The sequence below is a fragment of the Prenolepis imparis genome, unplaced genomic scaffold (assembly GCF_030444845.1).
Source record: "Prenolepis imparis isolate NDT839.2.m4 unplaced genomic scaffold, iyPreImpa1.0 SCAF_8, whole genome shotgun sequence".
Classification (NCBI taxonomy): domain Eukaryota; kingdom Metazoa; phylum Arthropoda; class Insecta; order Hymenoptera; family Formicidae; genus Prenolepis; species Prenolepis imparis.
Window position 1 is genome coordinate 4,659,051 of NW_028141166.1, and position 14,523 is coordinate 4,673,573.

At 38.8% G+C, this 14,523-nt stretch overlaps 2 protein-coding genes across 2 annotated transcripts in view; one reads left to right on the forward strand and one right to left on the reverse strand.

Annotated features, from left to right (window-relative positions):
* The window catches only part of LOC145939729 (uncharacterized), a 471,008-nt gene that overhangs the window by 382,136 nt on the left and 74,349 nt on the right, over positions 1–14,523 (reverse strand). The gene's annotated exons all lie outside the window — the stretch shown is intronic.
* LOC145939687 (uncharacterized) overlaps positions 1–14,523 on the forward strand; it is a 49,399-nt gene that overhangs the window by 17,291 nt on the left and 17,585 nt on the right. Inside the window, exon 2 of the mRNA XM_083044180.1 lies at positions 2,320–4,157. Within this exon, the coding sequence (XP_082900306.1) occupies positions 3,873–4,157 (285 nt within the window). The 5' untranslated portion in view covers positions 2,320–3,872. The remainder of the gene's footprint in view (positions 1–2,319; positions 4,158–14,523) is intronic.

The window sequence follows — 14,523 nt, forward strand, 5'->3', positions numbered from 1 at the left end:
TGGACATTTTCTATTAAAAGTAAAAAGGATACTTATTAATATTTTTTAAATCCCCCTATATTGTTATATAGGGATAAAACTAGCAACTCTTATTTAATTTTTTATTAGAATTTTTTAACGGGTCGTGATCATCTAAAAATATGCGTTAAAAAGCTTGCTTTCTTTAGAAACCTTTTTACTTCTTTTATTATTTTTGTAAAATTAATAATTTTACGAGAAGATGAATTTTAGAATAAAAAAACAAGCGAAACAAACTTATAGTAAATGTTGGAAAAAATGTAAAATTAAAATTTGAAAAAAAATTAAAAACTTAATTTTCATCTCTCTCTTTGGAAAAGTGTATTCCTCAGGGAGAGATATAGAAGTATATGTACATGTTTATATGAAAGACCCTCTTTAATTTACGGCAAAGAATTATCTCCTAAAATTTTTTGCACTTATTTAGAATCGTCCTGTATATTATATTATATAATATATAAATTTTTATTTATTATATATAAAATATATTTTATGTTTGTCTCTCACTGGTACTCGCATAAAATATAACGTGAAAAATGTAGATGTCCGCCTAACGCATTTATCTATCTTTATAATTCTCAATGAAATGACTTTTCCCGAGAGCGACGCGGCTTGAGGTATCGAAAAGAAACAATAAGACCGCGGGAAACGATATATATTTGTACGTGACCGCTATGAAATGGAATACGGTCTTCCCTCAGAAGTATAATAACGCAATTACCAGCGGGGATTTGAGATTAAGCGGGGAAAAAGAGTTACGGAAAAGAGAGAAGGAGCCGCGGGACGGTTCGGCCGGTCGTCGTCCGTCCGCGACGTGTATACGAAACGGGATGAAGCGGATGGAATTCGAGAAGCGCGGAATCCAGGATAATTCTCACTTAATCCTAGGGATATAGTCCTTGGCGACGAAGCCGTTCGTTATACCTACTACACCACCGCGACGGCAGGAGGGGAGTATTTTCGTCGCGGTATCGCCGTCCGAGGGCGGATAATCTCATCTCCGATATTGCTTTCATCTTTAATGTACTCGTAAAATCCAGCCACTTTGGGACACATTACACTTCGATACGAGTGATACGACACTGGGCACCGAGACCGAATCGCGATCGCAGTTTGGGAAACTTGCCGAACGACATCTTCGGACCATCTTCGTCTGCTCTTCTAAACTGAACTTTATGGCAAACGGAATTGCGCCCTATATTATATTTATTATGCTGTCAGCGGCATTGTATCCGTGGATTGGAGAAAATAGACGGTGTTCCTTTTCCTTTCCTTTTTCGCTTGAACGCGCTCACTGTAATATTTTTTTATTTTTTTTCATTATATCTTTGATATATAGGATGATTCAAAGTTCCAAATAAGTGGGAAAAATTTTAGGAGATGATTCTTTGTCAAAAATTAAGGGCGAGGTGTTTCATATATAAACATATGCTCCTATATCCCTCCGTGGAGAGGAGTTACACTCCTCCAAAGGGGAGGTGAAAATCAGATTTTTATTTTTTTTCTCAAATTTTAGACAAGTTAAAAAAATTAAATTTGGTGGACATTTTTTACTCTTTTTTAAGTAAAAGAATACTTATTATAATTTTTTTAAATCCTCCCGTAGATCATTATATGGGAATGAAATTGACAACCCCTATTCAATTTTTTATTAGAACTTTTTAATGAGTCGAAATGTGATCATAAAAATATGCGTTAGAAAGCTTGATTTCTTTAGAAACTTTTTAATTTCTTTTTTTTTCGTAAAATCAATAGTTTGCAAGGAGAAAAAGTAAAATACATTATTATACACTGCAAATACATTACTGGTGCTGAATGGCAGGTTTCGAGTTATGAGAAATTCAATTTTAGAATCAAAAAAGCAAGCAAAACAAGATTATAGTAAATATTGGAGAAAATGGAATAAAAACAAAATTTGAAAAAAAAAATAATAAAAACTAATTTTTATCTCCCTCTTTGGAAGAGTATAATTCCTCAGGGAGAGATATAGGGGGGAGTACATGGTTTATATGAAAAATTCCTCTTAGTTTTCAACAAAAAATCATCTGCTAAAATTTTTCGCACTTATTTAGGATCACTTTATATATAAAACAATCTTAAAAAATAAGATAATTTTTTATATTAAATAATATTGCGCTAAGAACGAAAATTCGATTTAATTCAACTGTTCTTTATGCATACTCTAATGTTAATCGACATGATAGATTTTTCGGGACACAATTCGCAAGTCTTATACACGTAGACGAAAAATTCATCAAAAACGCAGAGCAGTTGTACAAAATTGTATTTGTTAATTCGCAGATACTACGCAAGGAAATGGCAGAGACACAGCATCGTCATTCGGCCATTGGAGACTTATCCACGGTCATAAAGGAAGTCTAGAGGATAAAACCGTATGAAAGTGGCAATATTTCGCGAATAAGGGTACGTCGACGTATATACTCGACGTAATGCAGAAACGGATGGTCTGGCCGCGCACTGAACGGTAAAATGGAAGCAAAATTAACGGCGCCACAAATGAGCACAGAAGAATATGAGACCGTCGTGTGAGAGCCTGTTCGATCGACGAGAATTAATTTTCCTTCCGGTTATTGGGCCGCAGCGAAATAACCGAGCTCAATCAAGATTAATCGTGTCTTCATGAGAGCGCGGATCTTCCATTAGTCGCTCGATCAGCGAACAACAAGCGATCCTTCCTTGTTGCGATCCATGAACGCGTGCGAGAGACACGCCGAGGTAAGAAGACAAGCCGCATCGGGCAAACTTCTCTTCCTGTCAATCGAGAAGAAGACGAAGAAGACGGGAACGAGCAGATAGTACTGACTCTCACCAAATGTTTAACTTTCTGCATCAATTTTTCCGAAATCCCACTTGAGATATTGCTCATTTCGACGAAACGTGGTGAGTGGCCCCTTTAAGAAACGCAACGTAAAATGTTTTCACGGTACCGAAAGCCGGGGCAAATCGAGGTAACGAAGAGTAAGTCTCGGATATCATCTAACAAACAGTAAAATCCGGGGATATAGCATCATCCGACCTCTAGGCGGCAACCCTCTCTATTTGGCCGACACGTTCCGTCACTCTTCGCGTCTCCCGGATCCTTCATCGCCCTGCTATTACGCGTCCTGCCACGTCGCGAGCATAAAAGTACAACTTACGACGCGGTTCAGGGAATAAAAATGCGTGTAGAGCTACTCGATAACGCGAAATCCTTTGGTATAATTTCGCAAAACTCGTAAAAGAGCTCATAGACGAGAAAGGCAAGATTCCGAACTGGCAATCCGCAAAATCGAGGAATTTCCATAAGTACCATTTTCGAAACTGATAAAACAAATCGTTAAATGCAATTTTCGAATTGACATGAAACGATGAGGTGTTGAATGAGGTCGATTGAAGAATCGGATCGATAAGACGGCAATGACGATAAATCGTACTCATTCGTGCAACTCTTCAATCTCTATATTAGAAGTGCGGGCAACGCGGGAGTGATAAAATACACAGTGCGGTGAACCGTAAAGCTGGTCCGGCAAATTCCAAAGAGACGCTCGACCCGACGTGCTCGACGCGAGGGAATTCAATCGCGAAATGGACCGCGCGATATTTGAATACTTCTGTGAATTGTAGCGCCGGCCGGAGTTTAATGAAACGCCCGCAAACCCCGGAGTGAATATTGTGATCGCGGACAGAGTCCATTTCCGGATATACAACCGATACCCGCGTATCCGATGTTTGTTCGCGCGTTGCTCGGGACTCGGACAGATTGCGAGAGAGCTTCGGAGATCTCTCTTTCTACGGGAAGGAATCGGGCAAAAAGTTCGCGCATAATATAATTTGTTCCGGGAACGCTTGAGAAGATGGATCACGTGCACGTGAAGTCGAGGTCGGCCTCCAAGAGTAGCAACCCGACCAAGATGGCCTGCGAGAAAGCGTCGAGACGTCTCAGGACGATCTTCGTGAGGGCGTCCCGCCTAGGCATCTCCACGGCGGAGGTCGCCAGGTTACCGGCGGCCAAGAAACTTATCCCGCAAAGAGATCACGGCTGGAAACTGGCGGTGTTTCTCCTGCTCATGTTCGGAGGTGGGGTCATCGTCGCCTTAGTCTGCACCGCCAGGAAAGGATGTTCGAAACTGGAGGATATCGTAAGTTGAACACCTTATCCTAATTTTAATTTCCATCGGTGATTATAAATATTGCTAATTTTTTATTTAAATTCGTGGGTAAATAATTTTACATAGTACATATATATGTATATAATATATAATTAGGGCAAAATTGTAAATTTATGTAAGCAAGGACCTTTTGAGTCATGAACATTTAGAAGTCGAAAGGTTAAACAAGTCGCATTTCCGTAAATTCGCTCCGACGACCGCACATACGTGACTTTCTAAAGAATTTCATGAACTTGAGAGAGAGAGAGTGGTGGAAATGTGAAGTATATGTCGCATGTAACATGCGGTTGACTTGAGTAAAAGTCACACGTCGTACACATTTTCCAATGAAAGGGACGAGGGTGAAGTTTTCCGTGCACTCAGAGAAACTATTTCCGTCAAAAAGAATTTGATGTCACGCTCCGGTCGGACAGGAACTGTCAGATCTTCCCTCGGAAAATATATTTCACCAAAACTCGCCTAAATTTCAGACCACCTGTAGAATAAATCCCTCGTTTCCAAAGATATGGCCCTGTTTCATTGTTTTATTAAAAAAAAGAGAGCTCAAGCAGAGAGAACGTGCAATAATGGAAAGTTTTTCCTAAATTTTTACGCAGATAATTATATTTTATATATTTTATATATTTTATATATTCTTTCAAATATAAAAGTTTGAAATTTTTATATTATATATAGGGTGTTTCTAAATAAGCGCGAGAAACTTTAGGAAATGATTCTTTATCGAAAATTAAGGGCGGTTTTTCATATAAACATATACTCCTTTCTAATTAAACACTAACTGCACCAGAGCTCTCATAGCCAAACCATACTGTGATTGTCGTTTGTTAAGTTTTTAATTTTTCTCTCAAATTTTGGACAAGTTAAAGAAATGAAATTTGGTGGATATTTTCTAGTAATATAGATATTTTCCTAGTAAGAAAGATATTTATTAATATTTTTTGTAATCCTCTCATATCGTTATACAGGGATGAAACTAACAACCCCTATTCAATTTTTTATTAGAACTTTTTAACCGACTGGAATGTGACCTAAAAATAAACGTTAGAAAGCTTGATTCTTTTAGAAACTTTTTTATTTCCTCTATTTTTTTTGTAAAATCATATAATTTTCAACAAAGAAAAATAAAAAACCTCCCTTAATTTTTCGACAAAGAATCATCTCCTAAAATTTTTCGCACATATTTAGAAACACCCTGTATATATTATAGTATTGTATATATTCTACATGTTTTCCAACACTCTATAATAAGTCTAATAATTTTTAAACACTTATTCTAAGTCTAAAATTATTAAGAGAAAGAGAACAGTGAATCGTGGTGATTAGTAGTTTGATATTAAATATTTTACTCCATTAGTATATTAATCAGCGAGACAATTCATCTTGCCTCGCATTCTCCTATTGTCATTCATTCAAGATTCCCGACCGCAGGCCGTTTCTCCTAGAGGTGCATCGTATGCACCGATTCCTCGCATACCTCGTTCAATCTCGCGAAACAAACTCCTGCAGAGTGGAACGTGCGAACCACGGATTATGCACGCGTGAGAGTTCGCCGAAAGGGGAGAGAGAGAGAGAGACAGAGGGAACAGTGGCAAGGAGCGATGGGATCGTGTTAACGATGTTACGCAGGGAGGATAGTTGGCCGCGCTCTGAAATTACAGATCAAGGGGTTTCTAAACAATTACGCTGTCGACGGGAGGTCAAGCCTGGAGTAGCGTGACGTTAGAGGCTACGGCTTGTAGGAACCGAGGCTTGCGGCCTGCGGCCGGTTGCGGACGAGGGTCGAGGCTAACAGGAAGTGCTCTCTCGCTGGCGGCCAATGGGCGGCGGTGGGCTACGTCGACTCCACCGTGGCGCGAGTAAGAGAAGTGCGGCCCTCTCGCACTCCTCTTCTCTCACTCTCTCGGGATATTCCCCCTCGGGGAAAACCGACGCGGCGCGGCGGCTCCGCTCCATTGTGCCCCTGGGCAAAGCGGACATAGACATAGCGTATAGCGTATTGGCGGGCACCTCACCCGCACCCCCTGCTACCATTACATCGAACGCAGCAACCGCAACGCGGAAAGTTCGCCTTTGAATCGCCGCCGGAATTGACAGTGATTTTAACTGACGTGGTTGAGCCGCGATTATCGCGCCGCCGGCTGATTGGCGGTCAGAAACATCCCCCGAGCCCTCGTGGAACCAACATTGCTTTACGGTCGAGAGGAAGAGATGGAGGTAGAGAGATAAAGATAAAGAGAGGGGGGGGGGGAAGAGAAACCACGATCCCCCTTAGGCGTTGCTCGCTGGATGTTAAGCAGAGGGTCATCGCTGATGGGCCCCCTGGAAAATTACGGATTCTCTTTGATCGCATCGTCAATTGCTTACGTATTGCTTATGCAATGCTCGTTAATGCGAATGGCTTGATCTCTAAAGGATATCGTTGTGCTAACGGGACGGTTCGTACATAATACATCTAACACACCGGAGCGGTGTACTTACTTAACTGTAAGCATGTAAATGGTTTGTGTGGTTTTACTACAAACGGAGGATATTCATTGATAAAAGCAAATATAAAGTAAAAGAATGAATTACATGTTAAACATTCCCCATAAAAAAAAAATCTACAAATATTATATTACATATAATAGAGACTTAAAAAATTATAATAAAAATATTACCTATCTATCGTCGAATACCTTGTGGAGAATTTTTTTTTCGACAGCACAATTTTGCAAATATCGAAACCTTTAGTCTGTTTTTTTATACCGTTCCTTTGATTTGCGAAAATTATTTCTCCTCGCACGAGCGCAGTTCTCCGCTTTGCTTCATTGGTCTAGTTGTTCTACAGACGATAGATCAGGGTAGAGCATGGGTTCTCTTTGATGTCGCCGTGGTTGGTAGTTGCTTGCGCCATTGCTTATATAAAGCTTGTTAACACTGCCCTTGCCTAACCAGAATCGCGTACCGTCAATTACACGGAAACAATTACGGCGAAAGCTAAAAGGAATATCTCATGCGAATATTGTCGACGAGAATGCGCGAGGTATGGAAATGGGTATATGAATTTTAAAAGGAAAATGCGTTCTACGCGAGGGAAAAATTTTATTCCGTGCCCTAAACATTTTCGCGATTCTCAACATTTATTTCACATTTAATCGATTCTCTCTTTTTCCCTCATCAAGCGTTCACGAGTTCCATCAGGATAAAAACCTGACGATAATTACGCACAGCTTTGCGCGCTGAAAAAGACGATCAGCGCCGAGTATGTCGCGTCACTATTTATCTGAGGCAGCGGCGTGCACAAAATCTCTTCGGCAACGTCCTGTCAAATCCCATCGCGCGGCTGCGAAATTTTGCCATCGGGGACTATCGCCGCCCCGTTGCACTCTATCTACTCTCCGGGTGCGTCAATCTGCGATTACCTCCTCGCGCGACGCGTTCCTGTCGCGGTCGCAGCCATCCCTCAAAGCGCGTATCGGACATTCATGCGTGCGCCCGAACGCACCCGGGTCCGGTTACACGCAATATGCGAACACGAAGATGCGTCGGACGTGCGTGACGGCCACCTGTGCGACAGGGGTGGGTATAAATATATACATTCTCGTGGATACACGCGACGGCCGAATCACGAATACCATTAGAAACCCTTAATGGTAAGGGGAGTGAAAAAAGGCGTCTGGATAGGGATTCTTCGTTTCCGAAATGAGGCGAAAATTGACAGAGCTGCGCGAGACCGACGGGAATAATATTTACTCAATGGGATTGACTGTGTTACTGTCCCTGAATACAGAAGAGTTTTACGAATGGAATTCGCCAGTTTTATCAGTAGTTTTATCAGGGTAAACGATGGTAGTCACTGTAGGATTACGTCGATAGGATACGCAATATTTATTCAATGGAATCAATTTCGGTTGTCAGCTTCGAATATAGAAGGTTCTTTTGTAATGAATTTACACGGGCGAAACCGATGATGCACGTAAAACTCGTGTGAATATAACATTACTTTGATAGATTAACATTTTTGCTGTACACTTGACACGTGTGACACACAATCCCGTCTCTTGATGAAATGCCAGAAACATATATAATTATATATATATATATATATATATATATATATATATATAATAAATTGCTAAAGATATAGCATTATATCTATATAATATATATTATATAGATATAATATATATTATATAGATATAATGCTATATCTTTAGCACGTGACATAATCTCATCTTTTGATGAAATTCTAGAAATATATAATATTTATTTATCCCATTAATGTTCTTGTAATAACTCAAATTCCAATTTATACCAAAGAGAAATTTCAGTAGTACGAGTCAGTCATATCTTCCATTTAGATCTAATCTATTCTCGCAACATATAATCAATAATACTAAATCGAGAAGTGCTTTGTTAAGATACACGCAAAACTCGTATGAATATAACATTACTTTGATAGATTGACATTTGCTATCTACGTATAACAATTGTTATATCTTTGGCACGTGACATAATCTCGTCTCTTGATGAAATGCTAGAAACATATAATATATATTTATCCCATTAATGTTCTCGTAATAATTCAAATTCATTTATACCGAATTTGACAATTTTCAGTAGTATGAGTCAATCATCTACTTAGCTCTATGCTCACAACATATAATCAATGATGATCTAAATCGAAAAGTGCTTCGCTAAAATACACGCAAAATTCGTATGAATGTAACATTACTTTAATAGATTGATATTTTTGTTATATCTTTGGCACGTGACACAATCTTGTCTCTCGCTGAAAGTAGTTTCAGTAGTACGAGTCAATCATATCTTCCACTCATCTCTAATCTATTCTCGCATGATTCCAAATCGTGGACCGTTTTGCCAAGATACGTGCAAAATTCATATGAATTTTGATAGATTGATAGAGATTGATAGATTAACATTTTTATTATTCTTTGGTATTATTCTGTTGGTTATTCTTGTCTTTGGCACGTGACATAATCTTGTTTTTTGATGAAACACTAGAAACATATAATATTTATCCCAAGAATGTTCTCATAATTATTCAAATTTAAATTTATATCGATCTTGACAATTTTCAGTAGTACGAGTCAATCATATCTTCCACTTTAATCTATTCTCGCAACATATAATCAATGATTCCAAATCGAGAACCATTTCGCCAAGATACATGCAAAACTCGTATAAATGTAACATTACTTAGATTAATATTTTTGCTATATGTTAAGTACTTGACACAATCTCGTCTCTTGATGAAACGCTAGAAACATTTATATCCCAATAATGTTCGTAATTATTCGAATTTAAATTTATACCGAACTTGACAATCTTCAGTACTACAAGTCAATATCTTTCACTCATCTCTAATCTATTCTCGCAACATATAATCATTCCAAATCGAGGACCATTTGGCCTGATTCTTCCAATCTCCCACAGATTCGGCGAGCCGTGTCGAGTTGCGTGCACGAACGTTCGGACATTCATGATTCCATACGATCCTCATCGCCGACGGCGATTGTTGACGGTGGTGTAACAGCGAGTGCATATTCGTCCGGAACAGCACACGCGCGCGCACGTGTAAGCACGCATCGGCGCACATGTGTGACGGCTGCTACGTGTCAGTGAACGGGACAGGTCGGCGACGCGAGACAGTTGCTATCTACGTCGACGTGCCACGCACGCGAACCGACTGAGAGGGACCCGGCCCGCCCCATTCGCGGACAGGGTTCACGCAGGCTAGCATAATTCTGGGATAACTCGGGACAGCTGCGTGTGATGTCGCGTCGCGCATCGGGCGTCCCGTCCCTTTGCCGGCTTGCAATTAATTAATGCATTAATTTATCCACTCTCGTTGCAGCGTGCGAACCGAACTCGAGAGATTCGTCGCCGGGGCTCTGCGGAGCGACGATAAACAGGATGTAAACTGAACGCTGATCGATATTGACTCGTGTCATCAAGGTTCTATTTGTCATGCTTGTTTGCCATGCCCGGAATTATCCCATTCGATCCCCACGTATTGGCTTCAATTTTTAGACATTATCATGGTGAAATCATGAATCGTTCGTGCTTTTTTCAATTTTATAAATAAGATGTAATTTTTGCGTGGGATTACTGCTTTTATTCTTTTTTTTTCGATATATTTATTTTTAACTTGTAACAATTTAATTTGCCGCAATCATCTTGTTGATACCATGCATTTTCACGATGTGAATCATCACGATCATTACTCTGGTCAACAAAAATAAAACTTTTGTTTAGTTGCCAAGGATGTTTGAACGAATTTAGGATATTTTGGGGATCCAAAAATGACAACAATTTTGCCGAATTGGCTCTAGTTTTTGAGATAATGGATATCAAATTACGATTTTATCTTGTCTTATTATTGTTTAACATTGTTTTTATCTCCAACGTGATCCTGATGATCCACATAAAAGAAAATCGTACAAACAGCATTTTTCTATGCATTAATTGTAATTATCCGAATCAGTTTACTTGTTATAATGTTATTTTACTGAATACAACGCCATTAGGTATTTCATATATATACTTTTGTATGATTTGAGATCGTTTCCATATGATTTGGAAATAGACTGACCATTACATTTTTTGCATTTTTCATGGGGCACATTATCTAAAAAATTAGAGCCAATTTAGGAAAGTTACCTTAAAATCGATCTAATTGACAATAAAATTTAATTTTTTTTTAAATTTAATTTAATTTAATTTATTAATCGATGAACGGGAAGAACCCTCTAGTACATAAGACAATAAAGGACAATTTTTGCATAAATTGCCTTTGACAATACAAAATAAAAATAAAAAAATTTAAGTAAAATCAGTGTTATTTATGATTGTCAAGACATGAACAATATTGAAATCAATAACTTGGATAACGGGTGCTTTTTTAGGGCTTTGCAGGAAGAATCCGCACAAGCGACGAACGAGTATCACCCGGCCATTAACGGGGGCCTCGAATTTCAAATCCCGTTTCCGTGATTACCGCGACGGAAACGAAGCGAAGGGGGCGAGGGAGGAGAGAAGAAGCGGAGGAGGAATTGAAGGGAAAGCTCGAATCTGCGGCAGCTGGCGGGCGTTTTAGATCAGATCCCTTTCCAGAAAGTCGGCTTTCGAATGTCAATTTCGGCCGCCAATGCTGAATTCCCGACATTTACGGCTACGTGCCGTCCTGACTTACATCGATAGCCGCCGTAAGGGAATTTCTCACAGATTTTCCGTCCGAGCATTCTTTCCGCGATCATCCGATAGTCAGCTCGACGAAAACGAGATTTTATTCGTCGAAAAAGACGTTTCTCTTACCTTTTTCATCTTATTATTATCGCTGAACGGATCTCCATCGATTGGAATTTTATCAATCGTATATAAATTATCATAATCGTTATAACAAAATGAAAATTGATATTTTTTTCACATTTCCATAATTTCATTCACTATATCCAAATATAATTAATATACTCTATAGATATCACTTATCAATTTTTCGCGCTAATAATACAGTGAAAAAATATTTTTAAATATCACAGCTATTTCCACACCTCTTCTATTTCTAACACGACCGATTGCAAATCTTGCGTTCGTATCAGCCGAAACGTACGAGCAGCGTGACATCGGTGGCTGTTGTCGGTGTATCCCGAAAACGTTATCGTTTGTTCGAAGGTATATAGCAAGGGACGAAAGAGGGAGGAGAGAGAGGGTGGACGAACGGAAAAGCCGGGGGAGAATCGTGGCGAGAGATTCGAAGGGCTGGCGGATAGATAGGCGCCGGAGCGTAACTCGATATAGCTACCAGCAAGCTGCCGGTGTGTCGCAGCCCTCCCTTTCCCATCTTCCGTTTCCTCTATATACCGTCCCGGGATGGTGGGCGCCACCCCCGCTCGGGTCCGTCAACCCTCTCGCTCGCCCGCGGATGCAAGGTTACCCGGGAATATTCTCCGCGTAAATGCAGCATCGATGTTTTCTCACAAGGCCTCTCGATGGCACTCTCCATGTCTTGTCTCCTCTCTCCCCCCTATTCTCTTCCCACCTTTCTCGCACGCTCAGCGTTTTATTCCTCGATCTTGGAATACTGCAGCTGTTACACCGTCGCTGGCACTGATAGGGGACAACTGCTCGATATTCCTCGAGGTATCCAGATCCTGGTGCATCGGCCTTGAGCTTAGAAGAAGCTCAAGAAGAAGCCGAGACCGAGATCAGTGGAAAAGAGATCCGCTTTCCTCGGTGAATCGCGAAGCGGATGTTCGGGCATTTTGACTTCGCACGGTGATTCCAAGAGCGTGTTCGATATGCATTACGTTTTTGAAAAGGCCCTCTTCAGTTCTCTAATCTTACTAGAATCGTATTAGGATTCGGTGGAGAATGAATGAAAGAGATCGCGCGTCGTCTCTCTCTCTCTTGAGAGAGAGACGTTCGAAAATATCAAGTCAGAGCACGTACACGATTCTAACTTTGCGATGTTATAATGATCGGCGAGGCGAGCGTCAAAGTTGTTGGGATTCGATCGAAAGACGATAGCGTCACGCGTTGCGCTCAACTTAAGCCTGCAAGTTCGACATTCGGATCGGAGCAGATCGCATCTCGGTAACATTAATATGTAAGACGTAAGAGCCAATTAGCGGCATAGTTCGGTTCATAGTCGGTAGTCCATACTTCTCCATCGTAATGGCGGCTTTGACGCGATACGCGTTCGCCAAAGTTTCCCCGAGACGGCTTTGTCCCGTCGTTTGCGCAAAACTCGGCAACTACATTAGAACCCCGCGTCGCGCCACTAACATCCCCGAAAATGGGGAGCCATCCCTATTGACCGAGATCCTACGAGAAACTCCTCCTTGTGAATGCGCCGGGAGGTGGCCTTGAACTTGATTAGGTTCTAGCGTGTTCTAGGAGCTTTTTTCCCTCTTACGCACGCGAAGAGATTATTCTTTCGAAGAATCGTCAAATAAATTTTTCGTATTTGACGTAGCTTTACATTTAAGGTTGTTAATTGCGTTGTCAAGTTACAAGTTATAAATTTGAATATTGAGAATGTAACTGTGTGTTTATTTTTCTACAATATTACGTGATGCATAAATTTTAGCTACAGCTACGCATTTGACACTTCAGGATAAAAAGGACTAAATAGCACTACGTTATGAATCTTTCAACACAAATTTTCAATTATTCTTTTATTAAAATAAAAGAATATTAAGAATATATACTCTATTTTTTTTCAAATAAATTTATTAATATCGCTTTTCAATAATTTTATACTTTAATATCTTAACATATTATAAAATATTAAAAATAAAATATATTATATAAACTATATTAAACATATATTATATAAAGTTATATTAAAAATATTATATTAAAAATATATTTATAATATATTACATATAAAATATTCTTCCAGCATAATCTCCTGACGAGTATGCAAACAACCTTAATCCGAAAATAATTTGCGCCGTTTTGTCGTCGAATACATTTTATCTAATTAATGCGCCTTTATGCGATGACAGCTTTGTGATTCGAGATTCAAATATACAGGTGATTTTAAATAAGTGCGAAATATTTTAAGAGATGATTTTTTGTCGAAAATTATGAGGGAGGGGGAGGTCTTTTATATAAACATAAACAGACGTGTTCAGATTATTAGACTCAAACATTTTTACTGTTTTAGTGATTTATTTGAATAAGTAATCTTAATTGTGACATACAGAATACTCAAAATTATATTTTAATATTTAATAAATAAATTACTTTTCTTCTGCAAATCTTAAAATTTTGACGATTGTTTAAAAACACTCTCTATTGTCAAACAACAATTGTAATTCAATTAAAATTAAAGATAAAGTATCATCCATAGTGTACATTATTTTGATTTGTATAAAATTAACACGATAAAATCAATCAATATCAGCAATAATGTGACATAAAAATCATTTTAGACACTTGTTGATTCAATGTAAGTTTTCATCACTAAATAGAAATATTTCCGAATAATTTGCAGGTCAAAAAATTATGAAAAGATATCTTTAATCTTTTATGATAAAAATAAAATTTAAATAAATGTGACTATTAAAAAACGCCAAAAGTATAACTATAAAGTAATTTCAACATAAAAATATGTTTGAGTTTAATAATCTGAACACGTCTGTACTCTTATAGCCCTCTCTGAGGAATTATACTCTTCCAAAGAGAGAGGTGAAAATTAGGTTTTTATTTTTTCTCAAATTTTGTTTTTGTTCCATTTTTTCTAACAATTTAATATAATTTTGTTTTGCTTGCTTTCTTTATTCAAAAATTCAATTTCTCGTAACCTGTGCCATTTAGCTGTGCATGA